Here is a 19,079-nt window from a genome sequence, read left to right as displayed (position 1 = left end):
AATTGTTCCAATGGTTAGTTACTCTCACTGTTAAAAATGGATGCCTTGTTTCCAGTCTGAATTGGTCCAGCCTCAACTTCCAGCCACTAGATCATTTTAAACCTTTCTCTGATAGATTGAAGAGCCTGTTATTAAATATTTGTTCCATAAGTAGGTTCTTATGGACTTTAATCAAGTCACCTTCTCTTTGTTAAGCTAAATAGATTGAGTTTGAGTCTATCACTATAAGGCGTTTTTTCTAATCCTTTGGTCATTCTCATGGCTCTTTTTGGAACCCTGTACAATTTATCAACATCCTTTTTGAATAGAGGGTGCCAGAACTGGACACAGTATTCCAGCAGTGATAGCACCAGTGCCAAATAAAGGGATAAAATAACTTCTCTGTTCCTACTTGAGATTCTCCTGTTTATGCATCCCAGGATCTCATTAGTTCTTTTGGCCACAGTGTCCCAGTGGAAGCTCATGTTCAACTGATTATCCAATCCCCACCCCAAATCTTTTTCAGATTTTTAATCAGGATGTTGTGTGATACCAAGTAAAATGCCTTACAGAAGTCTAAGTATATTACATCAACACTCTTACTTTTATCCACCAAACTTGTAGTCTCATAAAAAAAATCAAGTTAGTTTAACAGGATCTATTTTCCATAATTCCATGTGGGGTGGGGACAGTTGGTGGCAGGGGAAGGAAAGGGGCAGGGAAGCAGCTACTTGCTGGGTCCAAGGAGGGGGAGAGCAGGTGGCAGCTAGGAATGGGGAAAGGAGGATCAGGTAGCTCCTGGAAGTGGGATGGAGGTAAGTGTAGCCAGCTGCTCCAAAATTGTGTGAGGGCATGAGTTCTTCACATTATCACCAGAGCTCCTGCAGCAGGGGTCAAAATCATGGGACTCTACATAAAACCATAAAAGGTGGCAGTAGTGGGGGTGACGTCGTAAGAGTGTTCTGTCAGGAAGATGCTCTTAGCAGCAGTTTGAATGGACTTGATGGGCTGAGTTTGCAGGCATAGAGTTTACATTTGCATGCCCGCTCCTAAACATTTTGAAACTCCTGCTTCTTTGTGGATAACAAGCTACTCTGGATTCCTTAGATCCCTTGCTATCTCCAGTTACTGTTAGCAAATCTTAGCCCTTGAACTTGCATTCTGTTATTTTTAACTTTTCTGGATGCACCTGGAAAAAAATGAAGAGAGGTGCTTCTTCTTGTTGCATGCTAATTATGGAGGTTTGGATTAATAAACTGATCTGCTAGTACAGAGGTGGGCAAACTACAGCCCGCAGGCCCGTTCTCCCCGGCCCCTGACCTCCCGGCCGGGGAGGCTAGCCCCTGGCCCCTCCCCTGCTGTCTCCCCTTCCCTGTAGTTACGCTGCCACGGGGGCAGCACAGCTTGCGCCCGCCCACCTCCCAGGCTTTCCAATAAGCCTGTCCTGCCACTCGGAGTGGCATGGTAAGGGGAGGGGGGGGGGTTGGATAAGGGGCAGGAAGTCCCAGGGGGCAGTCAGGGGATAGGGGGCGGTTGGATGGGGCGGAGGTTCGGGGGCGGGGTAGTCCGGAGACAGGGAGCGGGGGCGTTGGATGGGGTCCCGGGGGGGATGGGGAGCAGATGGGGTTGGATGGGGAGGGTTTCTGGGGGGGGCAGTTAGGGGCAGGGGGTCCCGGGAGGGGGTGGGCAGGGGAAAAGGAGCAGTTTGGGGAGGTTGGATGGGTTGGGAGTTCTGAGGGGGGCAGTCAGGGGGCGGGAAGTGGAAGGGGGCGGATAGGGGGTGGGGGCCAGGCTGTTTGGGGAGGCACAGCTTCCCTATCCAGCCCTCCATACCGTTTTGCAACCCCGATGTGGCCCTTGGGCCAAAAAGTTTGCCCACCTCTGTGCTAGTATGTGCTTTAGGATCATTTCTTTGGTGCCTCCTGCTACTGACTGATAAATATGTATGTGTTCATTCTTATTTTTAGGTCTGCAGCTAAATTTCACCTTATCCTGGGGAGACTCACATTATCTTGGACTGACTGGACTTGAAGTAGTAGGAAAGGATGGTCAGGCTTTACCAATTACTATGGCTCAGATTTCTGCTTCACCACAGGATTTAAATGACCTTGCAGAGTACATGGAAGATTCCAGAACATTAGACAAGTAAGTAGGAAAACAACTGAAAACGCTAAGTATCTCCTGAAGTGTTTTGTCCTGTGTGGGCTGTTTCCATGATAGTCTTCTCAATATTCTCATTAGTCTGAGATTTTAGAGGTAATGAATGAGAACTTATTATAAATACATATAATTTACATTTATAAAATGTATAATTGTTTAACCCTTACTATATAATGATGATAATAATAACAAAACAATAATAATAATTAATAATAATGTAAACTTGCAGCTGTGCCATCATTAGCTATGACCTGTGTCAGATTCCAGATTCCTGTGCCAGCATGTCCCTGTGACCCGCCGCGTCCCACAGCTCCCATTGGCTGCGAACGGCGAACCGTACCCACTGGGAGCTGCAGGGGGCCATGCCTGCAGATGGTCAACATCAGCAAAATGTCTCGCTGCCCACAATCACATTATCCTGGTGGGCTGCATGCAGCCCGCAGGTTGCCCACCACTGGACTATACAGTACAATTTTGCAGACCTGATCTCAGCCCAAGTATTAATCGTTTTTGGAAAGTTTGAGCAAATATAGGTTCTTGTTCCCTTTTAAAAAAAAAAAAAAAGCTGTGCACTAAAATAGAGAGGTAAACACTGGAACTATGTCAAGCAAATAGTCTTCATTATGGAGAAACACCTTTCAGTTTTCCAGTGAAAATGGGTTATGGGCTGAGTTATGTCCATATGAAAACTGCATGTCACACATGCTCCAGTAGTTTTCCTGGTAGCTCCACCTCATTCAATGTACATGGCTCATGCATCTGAAATATGTTATGTGCCTAGAATGTAAAGTTTTCTGTAAAATTAATTGGATTCTTTGGGCAGGATCACATTTTCACCATATGTACAAACAGCACCTACCATAATGGGGCTCTTATCCCTGATTGGCCATCTAGGTGTAACTGCATTACAAATAGTAATAGCTTGTGTGCACAGTGCATACAACATTTAATGGTGCAAGGAGCACGTTCAGTGAGACAAGAGAACACTGGAGTTCTTGCCTCAGAGAATAAAATATGTAGTGACTTATGCAAGACCTTGTTTCCTTAAGTGAATATTTTGCACAGGACAGATGTACCATTTTTCATTTTTTAAAAATAACAAACCTAAGGAATTCTCTTAAAATAACTTGTGAAAGAAAACGTTACACTTGCATAATTAAGCACTCAGAAGTCAGGCAGGGAGCACTCTTTTGGCACAAATGTAAAAAAATTATTACAAATAGTAACATCACTATGAACAATTAATTTTGACTTCTTTAAATATTTGTAATAAGTACTTAGTGTAATGTTATTTTACTTCAGACTTAAGTTATTTAGAAATAACTCTATCACACCTTTTCCTTCACTGAGTATGATTCTACACATACACTGCAGAGGTTCTCGGAAATCGTACTGTGCAGTGATTTAATTAAAGCTTGTATCATGCTGCATAAACACATGGGCAGAGTTAAGACTACATGGGCAACATTAACTTTGTCATTTCCGGGTTTTTGAGTGGTTCACTTTTGCAATCATAAAGTTTTAATCATTAAAAGTTACTGCGTTGAAACCTCATTCTTTTTTTTAGATTATACGTCTGCTCTAAACTGAGGTAATTACAATTGCTGTCCTTTCAATGCCTAAAAAAGGAAGACGATATCATCTAGTTTAAGGACCTAGCTTACTAACCAGGATGAAAATATATTCACCAAATGCAAAACTGAGAACCACATTCATTTACTGTATTGTTTCCCAAACTTGGGACACTGCTTGTTCAGGGAAAGCCCCTGGCGGGCCGGGCCAGTTTGTTTACCTGCCGCGTCCGCAGGTTTGGCCGATCACAGCTCCCACTGGCCACGGTTCGCCGCTCCAGGCCAATGGGGGCTGCGGGAAGCGGCAGCCGGTACGTCCCTCGGCCCGCATATAACTGCAGCATATGTAGGTGTAGCCAGCTAGCCTTGATCCAGCTAGCTCACTAAAAATAGCATTGAAGCCATGGCAGCCCAGGTGGCAACTACAGGCTAGCCTCCACTCATGCTGCCACAGCTTCACTGCAATTTTTAGCGAGCTAAAACCTAGCATGGGTAAGCCTATACTTATGGCAATCATACCTCATGATTGCTCAACCTTTTTCCTCTTTTCCTTCTTTCTCCTTTTACGCTCGTTTATCAGGTTACATAGTGTTCTCTATCTTTTTCCATATATATTCTCTCTCTCCCTGCCCCCCTTTCACATATATGAAATATAAACATATAAAACACTAAGTTAAAAATATTAAATTATGAAGTCAAACAATCAAAAGTTAGGAAATGCCAGAATTAAGGTTACCTAACTCAACATTAATTTGTCTTCTTGTAAGTATGATACTGGGTAAAATTTTCAAAAGTACCTAAGTGACTTAGACACTTTAGAAAATTTTACTCACTGTTTTTAATTACATGATGATATAGTGTAGAGTGCTTTTTTAACTTTTAGACAAAGGCATAATAAAATCTAATGTCTGGAGGCTGGCTACTCAAATTCAGAATAGAAATAAGGCACATGTTTTCCTGCGATCAGTTTTGTGCCTCTTCTGTGTACTGTTTTCTCTTGCTATTTTCCATTGCTTAACAATTGCCAGTCTATCACTAAAGGATTTTTCTGTTTGTAGGTTAATAGATGGGACTAACATCACTGTTGAAGATAATCATATGTGGCTTATTCCTTTCACTTATGGGGAAGATCACATGATCACAATCCATTTTGATAAAGCTGAAAATATTGCAGGGCTTCGCTTTTGGAACTATAATAAATCTCCAGAGGATACTTATAGAGGGGTGAGTGGCACTGCCAGCAGAAGTGTTTAACCACCCATTAGAAAATGTGTACTTTGATAAATGAATGTGGCTGCTTTAATGTAATAGCATAAATCCTTCTAAATTATCTGACTCTGAGTTTAATGGCAGGTTTAATGGCAGGTTTGCTGTCTTCCTTCACAAACAACAAATACAAGAAAAAGAGGCAGAGATAATTCTAAGAAATTCACAGGGCCTGATTCTTCTTCAAGACACACAGTAGCACATGGTGCCAAATTCATTGAAAATAACAAATGGGTAGGTGTAAATACTAGGTGGGGAGAGGACTCAGCATGGACGCCTTCCATATGGCATTAGCTCCTAAAGTATTGAGGTTCTAGAGTGTGGGCCACTCTTTCATAGAAAATCTAATTAGGAGAGATACTGATAGCAGTTTGTGGGGCCCGGGCTTCCATGTGCTGTCTTAGCTGGAGGTAATTTTTGTTCTATTTTTGTTTATTTTATCACTGTATAAAATGCCAACAGGAATTTCTTTCTAAAAGATGCCTTGGTTGTTGTGGGACTTCATTACATTTAAAACCTCAAGCCTTAGGCATGTCAAACAGGTCTTACAACTCCCATCCACTCTATAGGAATGGATAGTGTGTATAATCTACAGTTTATGGCAGTGAACATAAGCCCTATGGAATCATTTTAGTTAATTCTAAGAACTGAGAACTGATAGAAAATTATTTGGATTTGCAGGGACCTCTAATGGGCATCTAGCCTATTCCCTACATATAATAGCAGAGAAGCTAGTGAGCCTCACATACCTCCACTGAGGGTGATTCCTTATCTAAGCGCAGTAACTTATCACATTCTCCACAATAATCTTATCATGACATACATACGTATATACCCCAGAAGAGACCACCTCAAACAAGAAATCATCACATACTCCCACACACTGGAAGAAAACAATCCGGAAACCTACATGGCGATCATGCAGGAAACCCAAAACAATTATAAAAAGAAACTGATGACAGCCATCAAACACAAAAACAAACTACACCAGCTCCACGGTCTACAGAACACCACGCCTGGGAGGAACAATGACACCAGGACCCACCATATGGACACTCCACTACACCCCAACATCATCAAGCTGTCAAGGGACCCCAGGCAGACCCATCACATCTGGCCACAGTACACTTAGTGAAGGAATATCAGGACTCATAGAAACCATCCTCAAAAAACTCACCACACAAAGGGCCAGGGAGATTGAAGTGACCAATCTGGCCAAATAAATTTCTTAGTCTCTAAGGTGCCACAAGGACTCCTCATTGTTTTTGCTGATACAGACTAACATGGCTACCACTCTGAAACCTGTCATCCATTTCATATTCACCCACAATTTCCTATTTAACAACAGACATCTGTGACATTACCCAGGGTACAAGCTGGACTGTTTGACAGCTGTGTCCCCTCAGTTCTCCTTCCTGGGGTGCCTTTTACACTGCTTCGCTATGAAAGCAACCACTCCTGGCCTGCCCACTCACAGCATATAAATTATCCCCAGCTATACTGCAAAAGTGCTTCAGACAGCCACCCTGCCACCCATGAATTACACTGTAGCGCAACACCAGCAAATTCTCAGTTCCAGACTTTCCCCCAGAAATGTGCTGCTCGTACGATCCAATACCCTCCTGGATAATACAAGCTCACAGAAAGTTCATAATAAAAAATGATATGTACAAACCTTGTTATCCCAAATGAAGTTCCCAAATACTTCAATCTAAACACCCGAGTTGAGATAAAACAATAAAACTAACTATAGAAAGATAGCTTTTAAATGATTACAAGTAATGAGACATAAAAGTCAGAATTAGTTACAAAGAAATAAAAGGTAAAATGCAAAATAATACCTAGCAAACTTAACAAGCAAGTGAATTTGAAGCAAAATGTCTCTCTCACCACATGACTTTGCTGTCTTACTGGCTGAATGCCTTTCAGTCAGGATCCATCCCCCAGTTCAATGCTCATTTCCTTCTCCTTCAGATATTGTGGATGTTGTGATCTGAGAGAAAGGGATGACAGGTGATTTGTTCCTCATTTTTATATCTTTTCCTCCTCTTTGAGAATCATTTCCAGCTGGGGTTCAGGCAACCAAAAGTTTGTTGGACTGTAACTTTCAGCTGTTCTATTGCTAAGATATAAATGTCTTGCTCACACCCTTCTTCCTGCCAAAGAGTGGCCGCTTAATCAAGTGATAGTCCATATGATTACGCTGGCTGTGGTGCTGGCTAGCTTTTTGTCTCTGGGGAAGTGGTTTGAGGCTGTTTCACCAGAGTTGGAACATGCCATATACAATAGAACTTAACAACTTTACATACAATGTTGCCAAATGATGCCTCACAAGGCATACTTTGTACAAAGTTTATCATAGTCTTGTAAAAGTGGTGAGCATAAGGTTACAGACTGTCACAACACCTTGTCCAAACCATGAGAACAGCCATGGGTACTAGGATGGCTCCCCAATATGTCAGTCTCTTCATGGGCTACCTCAAGGAAGAATTTATGGAGAAAGGTACCACAAAATCAATGATATACCTGAGATACATCAATGATATTTTCATCGTTTGGACAGATTACCTAAATTCCCTCCTAGATTTCCACCACAACTTCAGCAACAACCACCCATCCATGAAACTCTCTCTAGAACGTTGCCACACAGCATCAACTTCCTGGACACCATAATTAGCAACAGTAATGGAACCATACAAATGATTATGTACAAGAAACCCATGGATCACCACACTTATCTCCACAGATCCAACAACCATCCTAGACACACCAAGAAATCTGTTTTCAACAGCCAGGAACTCAGATGCCATAGAATTTGCTCCAAAGTGAAAGGGGAGTGAGCTTAGTAAAATTGCCACTATTTCCCATTGTTTCCAACGGGACTGAAGCAACAGGCTACCCTCAGAAAAATGGCCCCCATTTCATTAAAAACTGTGCTGTCAAATTTCTCAGCCACCAAATGGCCAGTGTGTGACATCAGTGAACAAAATGTGTGAAATATGACCCAAATGTGGAACACCTGTTTTTTGTTACATGTCACATTCACCTTAGTTGGCAGATTAAAACTTGTCTAAGGATATTTTCTCACTGTGTGAATTAAATAAGCCTTTTCTGTAATTTTTGGAAAATCACGACTTCTACTGTGCAGCCATCAGGGAACCCTGTGAGGGTCACAGCAGAGTTTTAACCACAGACCATCACATTTCCAGTCCATCTTTCTAGCGCCTGAAGTGCAGGAATAACTGTTGTTCTCTCAGTGGAGCAACCACGAGAGGGGAAAGTGACATGTACCTGTTCCTAGTGGGTTAAGTAACTATTTGCTAGTCAGCTGTAGAATACTGGGTTCTAGTCCTCGCACTGGGGTGGGGTGGCCTACTGATGATTAACCGGATAACCTTTCACATTAGTTTGTCAGTGTAGTTGAGACTAAATTCTGTCAAATTACAGGACTGGATTCTATTCCCAGCTGTGCTAGAAATTAACTTGTGCAATTCTGCTACTTGATTGGTAAAATGGGATGCCTGATACTTGACTGCCTTCTCAAATAGGTGTTTGAGGTATGGCTCAGTAATAAGGGCTGTAAAATGCACACAAATATAAGCAGCAGTGAGTAGAATAGGTGAGATTTCAGCCTGGGCTCTCCTGGCACCCAGCTCCGTGCTTCTTTCCTTAGGCTAAAGTAGATTTTTGGATTGGACTCTCTCTCTCTCCTCTCCAAATTGGGAGTCTGATTCAACTGAAATATAGTACATCTAAGAGTCCTGCTTGCCATCTGAATGTAAGGCTGTACCAACTCAAGATGGCTTCCTTTTGGCTCTTTCATTTCCAGTGGGGCTGCTGCTACAGGCTGCTCCCAGAAAAGATGGCTGCCATCTATGCTTTGGCTAGGAAACTGCAGGGAGATAGTCTGTGACACAATCCTCGACTATGCTGGAGAGCAGTGGAAAGAGCTCCCCGAGAGAGAAGTTACATGCTGCAGTGCTGGGGCTCAGTGCTGCCAACCCTCACAATTTTGTTGCGAGTTGTGTGATATTTGGTGTATTTCTCAATGCCCCTGCCCCTGGAGTCATGTGAATACATCTGAATTTTAGCTATCATTTTTTAAAAGGACATTTCTAACACTCTTAGTTGTTGGGAAGAGCCAGGAAACATGACACCAAAGGCTAAAACTAGAAGGCAACTACCAAGAGCCCAGCTGTGTTATTTTCCTGCATTCTGCACTCTTTCCTCTGACTGCAAGCATCCCTGCTCCATCCATATTCCCATATACATGGCAAAAGTTGACGTGGAGTGCATCCCTATCTCCTCTTATATGCCTCCCAGAGCCCTGCAACACTTACTGTATTAAAAAGCAAGGAATTTCCATAAACAAAAACTTTCTTCAAAAGGATGAAGGTGGGTAGGTGTGACATCCCGCAGGGTAAACCCAAACCCCAAACAAGTTTAATAACTGCAGATCTGACAAAAAGTGGGACTATAAACAGTCACTCCTCAAACGTTCAACCTTGCATTCCAGAGCACAAAGCTAAACTCTCTTCCTCTTAATTCTGAGGTTAAACAGATGTCCTTTCTTATTAAAGGTGAAAGCAGTTGCTTAAGTAGCTACTAGTTTGTATTTTGCTGATGCTAGTAAAACCAAATTTACTAACTTTAAACAGCAATGTAACAACAATCTAGGGAAAAGTGATACCTTTATTAAAATAAAATCTTTTACTTTTAAAATTCAAATTTAAAATTTAAAAATTCAGCACTTCTTCCGAGAGCCTCTGTACTTCACACAGGCTCAATAGTGATCATAGCAATGTCTCATACCTTACTTCCTTGCTTTTTAGGTTTGGTGTTGTGGGATGTCACTCTTAACCAGCCTCAGCCCCTTTTAAATGAAGGGGTTTTTTAATGGAATTTTACTAGGAATTAAAATTAGCATATTGGAGGCTAAGCTCTGAGTGTGAGCACTCTCATTATTCCTGGGAATTTTTGTCTCAATGACATTTTCATTTACATTTCTTGTGTCACTAGTGAGGTATATGTATTTTACGCCTTGTTTTTTGTAAGAATTCAGATTCCAACGAATTTGTCAAAAGGGAGATGAAATAAGTGCAATACAACAAAAGTATCTTTAATAATCAAGTTGTTTCAGTCAGTGAAATTAAAACATATTTTTATTAGATCCATATGTTAAAATAAGGTGTTCTTTCCCAAGGCTAAGGTTGTCCATGTCTCGCTGGATGGACATTGTATCTCCCCGACAGAGGGCTTTCTTATCCGAAAGGGACCAGGCAACTGTCACTTTGACTTTGCTCAAGAAATTCTCTTCGTTGACTACTTGAAGCCCCAACAGATTATCAGACCATATGGCAGGTAAAGTAGAATGTTCTTACTATCTAAACCTTACATATTCTCTTACCTACTCCTTGAAGGTAGTCTGTTTGGATGGGCCTCCCTGAAGCAGATGCATTGTGAAGTGCATGGATACAAATATCAAGTACTTTGGGCATACTTTTTTAAAATTACATGCACTTAAATGTGCCCTCAGTTGTGTGCCTAATTTTCATGTGTGCGTACAAAGACTGTATGTGCAAGTGGCCAACTAGATGCACAGTGGACAATTAGCATGGAGAAATAAATGTGTGTACAAAATAGATGTGGAGTTCTGCACTCAGCTGTGAAAATAAGGCCCTCTTCTTCCTGTAGTTTCTCAGAGAATTCCTGTGCTGAAAGCAGATGGATAAATTCTCCAAATTCACTGGTTTGTTTTTGTTTTTTGGTGTGTTTTTTGGGGGTGGGGGGGTTGGTGGAGAGTGTCTGTTCTTTACTAAATATGTCAGGATTTTAACATTTTTCTTGTGTATTTTGGCAGAATTAATGCAAGGGGGATGGAACAAGCTAGTATGGACTATGAAGCACCATTGATGCCATGTGGTTGTATCCTTCCCTATCATTTTCTCACTTGTATTATTAAGTTTAGTATCTTGTGATTATTTTTATTATTATTATGGGTATTGCAATTCTGTTCTTTTTGGTCTCCCTGAATCCCTGCTCTCTTGATCCCAGCATTTTCAGAGTTCCTCTAGCTGGCTTTGTTTTAATTTAAGTGAGGTACCTAAAGCATGAGCGAGGCATCATTAAAATACAAATAAATATAAATTGCATGTACAATAAAGCATGAATATGCAACCCCAGCTTCAAACTCTCCACTGGCTCTGCCTCTAATTCAGGATCAATTCTAAAAACTGCCTCTTGTTTTTATAATCCTCCATACAGAATAAAGCTGGATATGATTTAAATAGGAAGGACAAAAACTATTGACATGAATGTAGGTCAGGACGTAACAATGGTTTGTACTAAACTATGTTAATTATATATTTTAAAACAAATTTTCCCAAATAGAGGAGTTGGATTGGGAACTTCTTTTCTTCCTCTATCCAAGTGGGAAGAAGATGACATTCAAAGTAATTGAGAGACAGTGAATTCAAAAGCAGTAAAAGGCAATACTTTTTCACACAAACTCATTGCTCCAGGATGTCACTTAGGCAAAGAAGTTAATCAGATTCAAAGAAGGATTGGACATTTCCACAAATATCAGATCTATTCAATGTTATAACAGTAAACACTAAAAATAAGGTTTAAAAGGCTATAAATGGGCTCAAGCCTCTCAGGGCTCAAGCCTCTCTCTGTTAGTGGTAAGGAGATGCCCCGACCAGGGGTATTCTATCTGCTACCCAAGATCCATAAACCTGGAAATCATACGCCCCATAATCTCAGGCATTGGCACTCTTACAGCAGGATTATCTGGCTATTTGGAATCTCTCCTCAGACCCTATGCTACCAGCACTCCTAGCTATTTTTGAGACACCACCGACTTTCTGAGGAAACTACAATGCATTGGTGATCTTCCTGAAAACACCATCCTGGCCACCATGGATGTAGAAGCTCTTTACACCAATATTCCACAGGAGGATGGACTACAAGCTGTCAGGAACAGTATCCCTGATGAGGCCACGGCACACCTGGTGGCTGAGCTTTGTGACTTTGTCCTCACCCATAACCATTTCAGATTTGGGGACAACTTATACCTTCAAGTCAGTGGCACTGCTATGGGTACCCGCATGGCCCCACAGTATGCCAACATTTTTATGGATGACTTAGAACAGTGCTTCCTCAGCTCTCGTCCCCTCTGCCCCTCCCCTGCTTGCACTACATTGATGACATCTTCATGATATGGCCCCTCAGGAAGGATGCCCTTGAAGAATTCCACCTGGATTTCAACAATTTCCACCCCACCATCAACCTCAGTCTGGACCAGTCCACACATGAGATCCACTTCCTGGACACTACAGTGCAAATTAGTGAGGGTCACATAAACACCACCCTATACTGGAAATCTACTGACCGCTATACTTACCTACATGCCTCCAGCTTCCATCCAGGACACATCACACAATCCATTATCCTTAGCCAAGTCCTCAGATACAACCGCATTTGCTCCAATCCCTCAGACAGAGACAAACACCTACAAGATCTTTATCAAGCATTCTTAAAACTACAATACCCACCTCGGAATGTGAGGAAACAGATTGACAGAGCAAGACGGGTACCCAGAAGTCACCTACTACAGGACAGGCCCAACAAGGAAAATAACAGAACACCACTGGCCATCACGTACAGCCCCCCAGCTAAAACCTCTACAGTACATCATCAACGATCTACAACCTATCCTGGAAAATGATCCCTCACTCTCACAGACCTTGGGAGACCAGTCCTCGCTTACAGACAGTCCCCCAACCTGAAGCAAATACTCACCAGCAACTACATACCACACCACAAAAACATTAACCCAGGAACCTATCCCTGTAACAAACCCCATTGCCTATGCTGTCCCCATATCTACTCTAGCGGCACCATCACAGGACCCAACCACACCAGCCACACCATCAGGGGCTCACATCTACTAATCTACCTACACATCTACTAATGTGATATATGCCATCATATGCCAGCAATGCCCCTCTGCCATGTACATTGGCCTAACCGGACAGTCTCTATGTAAAAGAATAAATGGACACAAATCAAACATCAGGAATGATAACATACAAAAGCCAGTAGGAGAACACTTCAATCTCCCTGGACATTCAATAACAGATTTAAAAGTAGCCATCCTTCAACAAAAAAACTTCAAAAACAGGCTTCAAAGATAAACTGCAAAGCTACAATTCATTTGCAAATTTAACACCATTAATTTGGGCTTGAATAGGGACTGAGAGTGGCTGGCTCACTATAAAAGCAATTTTCCCTCTCTTGGTATTGACACTTCCTCATCAATTATTGGGAGTGGACCACATCCACCCTGACTGAATTGGCCTTATCAACACTGGTTCTCCACTTGTAAGGTAACTCCCTTCTCTTCATGTGCCAGTATATTTTTCCCTGTATCTGTAATTTTCACTCCATGCATCTTAAGAAGTGGGGTTTTTTTACCCACGAAAGCTTATGCCCAAATAAATCTGTTAGTCTTTAAGGTGCCACCAGACTCCTCATTGTTTTTGTGGATACAGACTAACACAGCTACCCCTCTGATACCTAGGAGATGCATATTATCCCACATCTGCGTACTGTTTTGCTGTACTGTTCTTGCACTTTTGTGGTAAGTATCTGGCCCTGGCCACTGTTGGAGACAGAAATCTGGACTTGATGGACCCTCGCCTGATCCAGGATGGCAATTCCTATTCCCAGTTACTATGTGGGTCTGGGATTAGTCCAGCACAAGGACTTAAAAGAGTGATGCAAGGTCTTCAAATCTCACTTAGCACAAACTATTTAATCAAAAGTCCGGTGGCTGGAAGTTCAAGCTAGTCAAATTCAGACTGGAAGTAAGGTACAGTTTTTTTAACAGTGAAGGTGGTTAACCATTGGAACAACTTACCAAAGGAAGTAGTGGACTCCACATCACCTGGAACTCTTTAAATCAAAACTGGATGTTTTTTTTAAATGCCATGATCTTGTTCAATCAGAAGTTATTGTCCTTGGCATAGGAATTACTGGGATAAATTCTATGCCTTGTATTATGAAAGAGACGAGACTAGATTATCATAATTGTCCCCTGTGGCATCAGAATCATGTATCTGTATTCCAAGTAATTATAGCCCACATAAGCTGTTAGCTAAGTGGGCTTTATAGTTATCTGAATCCTCTCCTGAACTGCAAATCAGGATACCTGTGTTGAATATTTGTGCATAGCTTATTTAGTTTCATAGTTAGCTGGCTCATCATGTGACCTGCACCTAGGGAAGACTGTGATGCTTGAGGAAAAGAATATGTACAGTATGTGAATGCAGATTATTAATTAGAGAGAAGACAACTTATGGCAGAAGCAGTCTAAGTCAAGGAAGGAATATTTCACCATTATGACAATGAATTATTGAAAGTAATAAGAGAATGAAAAAGAATAATGCAAGATGTTACCCATGTAAATAAGGCTGTAGAAAAAAATGTATGATGTACTAAATAATGTGTGTCCCAGTAATTAAAGACAGTATCATAATGCATACACACAAGTGGGCAGAGCAAAGGTTGCACAGCCATTTCTTCACCGTAGAGATTTACTATTCTCTTATAACTTTCTTCTGAAATAGAAAAAACGTTGGAATCAAAATTTTCCTTAATAACATCTTTCAGTTATTTTCCAGTTTCAGCTTCTAACGAGCTGGGGTGATCCATATTATATTGGTTTGAATGGACTAGAGTTGTATAACGAACATGGAGACAAAATCTTACTCACTGAAAACAGTATCCTTTACCAGACTGAGCTTCCCTTTATCTTGCATACACACTCTCTTCAGTCCTTGATGGACCCTATCCTACCATCATCTGCTGACCTATACAAAGAGTGCAGTATTACCTCTCCTGACTAACTGCTGTGATTGCTCTTGAGTTTTTGGTGATAATTATTGAGGCAGAATTTCATAATGTTGCTGCTTCATCAAGCGGCCTCTTCACATTCCGGCTCTTGGGATGGGCCTGGCAATGCAGCTTGGACTGGTGGATCCTTCTCATAGTAGTGCCCATTAGAGCATTCTCATGGCTCCTCCTGCCCCTCCCCTCACTGTTCTTGAATGTTCTGAAGGCAAAGCTATAGAAGGGAGTGGTGGGCTCCAGCTGCCTCAGTTCCTTACAACCACAGTAGCAGACGGACCAGGAATTTCACCAGCTTAAGCTGACCTGGATTTGTTGGAACAGATTGTTCCCAGTGCCTGCTGATTGAGCTAGTTATCTATTTAGTTTAGTTAGACTAGAGCTGTTCATTTTGATTGTTTGTTTTATTTTTATTATTTTACTTTTATTTTTTTTGTTGGCTTGTGTGCCTTGGCACAGATTCACGGTTCCAAATTACCACTAAAGGGAAAGAAATCGGGATGCAAGAGATGAGCTTCTTGAATGCGGTCAACAATGTTGGGCTTTTACCATGGTTACATTGGTCTGAGGCAGCCTCTTGCTCTCTTGGAGAGGAGCCTCCCTGGCTACAGCAGACACAAGCACACCTCTCAGAATTAAGACTGTCTTTATTCAAGCTCATACCTCTTTCAAGATTTTTGAATACTAAGAATGTCACCCTTTTATTTTTCTACAGCTTTTAACAGCTCACTCAGCAGCCCCCATTGCCCTTCTTCCTGCACCCAGAATATTTTTGAATGATGTTCTGGACCACAGAACCACACAAGTTTTCATTATTCTTCGGGGTAGGTACCTTCAATTTAGTAGCATAGTGGCTGGGGCTTTGTCTTGCAGTTTTCTCATGGTCCCATGTTTTTATAGCTTTAGCAGGGCAGCTCTTATTTTCAGCTGACTGTTGTACCTCCTTCACCAGCCTGTTCTCATTCTGTATAGCCTTACTCTGCAATATTTCAGATCTTTTTGCAGGGTGGCCACTTCAGCCTTTAGGCCCTCTAGTTCTTTATCCTTCTCCAAGTCAGACTTCAACCCTTGCTTGACATTAAGCTGGTTCTGGAGTGTAGTTAGCTCCTTCTATAGCAATAAAGACTGCTGTTCCCCAGTCTCCTTTTCAGCTCTGAGGGGTTTTAGCCTCTGCTCCCACTTTATCACTTGCACTAAGAACCTTTCCCGTAAAGAGCATGTCTCAGGAATTTCAGCCCAGTTCCCATCAGTCATAGCAGCCTTCTCCTCCAGTTCCCTCCAGCTCATTATTATATAGGTCTGCTGGGTACTACTGCCATTATTGCAGCTTCTTCTGTGCACTGGTTCTGAGTGTTCATGCCACAGGATGCCCAGTCCTTTGACAAACAGCCAATTGTCCTTCTTGGAAGGCCTTTCTGGAGCCTCAAGGGGTCAAACAACTCCCCTGTATCTACACCAGCTTCCCATTAATCTACTTCTGCGCTCAGCATGTGAGTGCAGGTCTCCACCCATGTTTTAGTATCCTGGTCACACCATCCTTCACAGTCCTGGACCAGTTTTCCCTGCAACACGGCTTCTTCTGCCACAGTGTATAGGCTAATGCTTCATTGGCCAGTTTCAGGAGCTCACTAGCCTTAGTCTCCAGCTTCTTTTCCCTCTGGGTAACCCACTGCTCCAAGGTATGATTGACACTCAAACTCCAGCTTCTGCTTCAAAGCTTCTTCCCTTGTTCTGCTCAAGAAAAGGATCTCTCTCCCTTCCTTTGTACTTTTCCTTCAGCATATTCCCTCACATCCCTGCAGTGGGAGGAGCAGTTCTCCAAAATTAGCAGATACACCAAGTCTTTCGGACTTTTGTCCTGGTTGAGATCCCTAACTCAAGATTTCCATTTTCTTCTGCTCCTCCACACATGTGCTCCTTTAGGGTGTTCTCACTTTCTAATCCAGTGGTGGGCAACCTGCGGTCTGCGGGCCGCACATGGCCCATCAGGGTAATCCACTGGCAGGCCACGAGACCGTTTGTTTACATTGACCATCCACAGGCATGGCCGCGAGCAGCTCCCAGTGGATTACCCTGACGGGCCGTGTGCAGCCCGTGGGCCGCAGGTTGCTCACCACTGCTCTGACCATTCCACCTTGGTATTGAGATGTAGCTCCTGGTACAGTTCTTCCTGAAGTAACCCCCCCCATCCTCTGCAATAGTGATGCCAGTTCTACCCAGCAGTCCACTGATTTAAACAAATTGGCTTTCTGTCTCTCTAGCTGGAGAAGCTTGTAACTGGTTATGTAGAGAGTGGTTCCAACAAACATTTTCTCAAGAGGAGATTCCTTGAGAGTCATCATTGCTGTGAGTCTGAATGGGACGAGGAAGAATCAGCAGTTTGTTTCTGTTGTCAAATTGGTAGCTCCAGTTACTCAGGAGAAAATGCTGCAGATCTCAGAAATGCAGCATGGCCCACTAAACTCTGTTTTCACAGGAAACCATGGTTTCCAGAAGTTGCAAGAATTGGAAGGCTGAGATTTTTTGGATGGTCTCAAAGCTTTGGGAGAACCAAGGATTTAAACTTCTGAAAGTGATCCAAGATCAGGAAGACTTTTCCTAAATCTGTCTTGTAAAAAAAGAGCTTGTGGGTGAATGGTCCCTGTAAAGAAGTCTGAAACCTCTTCTCCTGACTGATGATAATATTAGAATATAGTGTCTTGACAAACATGGCACACTGTTCCCCTTGCTGAGGAAGTATTTATTTATCTGCAGACAAAAATACTGCATTACTTATTACAAAACCACAAGCCAATGTAAAGTTAAGGCATTTAATAGTACATACCATCTACTTCTCTGTCCAGAGACACATGTCACCTTACCACTAGAACAGTAAGTCATAGTAAATAAACTCTTACTTTTATAAGAAGATCATTCAGGCAGCGATAGATTTGAATCTTCACGCTTCAGACATCTCTGAGCATATTCACAGAGGTATGGTAACAATAGTGGCTCAAGTCAGAACCAAAGAAATTCATTTGTTCCCTTATCTAGTTATCAAAGGCAAGATACAGAACTGAATTGCAACAGACAACAAACACCGGCATTAGGATGCTGTTATCTTTCAGATTTATGCTAAATCATGACAGCCTCAAGGGCAGCCTCACACCCACTCATTCACTGATGTGCCTGGGATTACTCATACAGACCACCATTGGGCAAATGGTTATCGAAACTATAAAGGTATGGCATTCTAGATCCAAAGCTCAAAGAGATCATAAAAGCCTGCTCGGAACCCTGGGGATGATTATTTTTTCCATGGACATCCCCTGAACCAAGTTGCACACAAGGAACCTTCCTAAATTCATCCTAAAAAACTGGGGTCCATCACAGAAGAGTATGGAGAGGGGAAACTCATCTGTGAAGATGGAACTGTGTTTATGAAGTCAGAGATACCTACTTTGAAATCAGTGGGAGTTAGGCATATCTAATCCATGTATCAGAGTAACAGCCGTGTTAGTCTGTATTCGCAAAAAGAAAAGGAGTACTTGTGGCACCTTAGAGACTAACCAATTTATTTGAGCATAAGCTTTCGTGAGCTACAGCTCACTTCATCGGATGCATCCGATGAAGTGAGCTGTAGCTCACGAAAGCTTATGCTCAAATAAATTGGTTAGTCTCTAAGGTGCCACAAGTACTCCTTTTCTTTTTGCTAATCCGTGTAGGCATTTTCAAAAATCATAATAGGCTCCTAAATACTAGGCCAAACACCCCCTTCCCCATATGCTGGAGATGTCCTTAGGTAGTGAGCATGCACCTATTCCTTGCCAGGTCTGGCATTTGCCTCCTTTGCTTATGGAGGTCCAGAAACTCCTGGCACAAAACTGAATTACACAGGAGTTTTGTAGCCATTTCTATACAGGAATATTAGGCATGGGAATGTGTACAGACCAATGGGCTAAATGTAGTGAGAAACATAAGGGAATTCAACAACAACAATGAAACAACAGCAGAATCCCTTCTCCTGCCTCTGGAGGTGCCCAAAACCTTTAGCTCCTCCACCCAAGGCCTCTAATCCCACTGGTGGGGCACATAAAGCTGAGCTGCACTAGCCTGGTGAGGTGTACTGCTCTCTGGTGGCTGCTCAGTCTGAGCCTCCAGCCTGGTGGGGCGCTGCCTTTTGACTGCTTGGTCATCACCTGCCCTCGGGAT

The 19,079-nt window shown here is 42.3% G+C and overlaps 1 protein-coding gene across 3 annotated transcripts in view; it reads left to right on the top strand.

The window, feature by feature from the left end:
• KATNIP (katanin interacting protein) overlaps positions 1 to 19,079 on the top strand; it is a 171,598-nt gene that overhangs the window by 129,478 nt on the left and 23,041 nt on the right. For all 3 annotated transcript variants that reach the window (XM_074965609.1, XM_074965608.1, XM_074965611.1), the window contains exons 18-22: positions 1,947 to 2,124; positions 4,769 to 4,934; positions 10,180 to 10,337; positions 10,837 to 10,901; positions 14,652 to 14,762. In XM_074965609.1, coding sequence (XP_074821710.1) covers positions 1,947 to 2,124; positions 4,769 to 4,934; positions 10,180 to 10,337; positions 10,837 to 10,901; positions 14,652 to 14,762 — 678 coding nt within the window. The remainder of the gene's footprint in view (positions 1 to 1,946; positions 2,125 to 4,768; positions 4,935 to 10,179; positions 10,338 to 10,836; positions 10,902 to 14,651; positions 14,763 to 19,079) is intronic.

This window comes from Natator depressus, chromosome 10 (genome assembly GCF_965152275.1).
Source record: "Natator depressus isolate rNatDep1 chromosome 10, rNatDep2.hap1, whole genome shotgun sequence".
Classification (NCBI taxonomy): domain Eukaryota; kingdom Metazoa; phylum Chordata; order Testudines; family Cheloniidae; genus Natator; species Natator depressus.
This window is presented reverse-complemented; position numbering and strand designations above follow the sequence as displayed.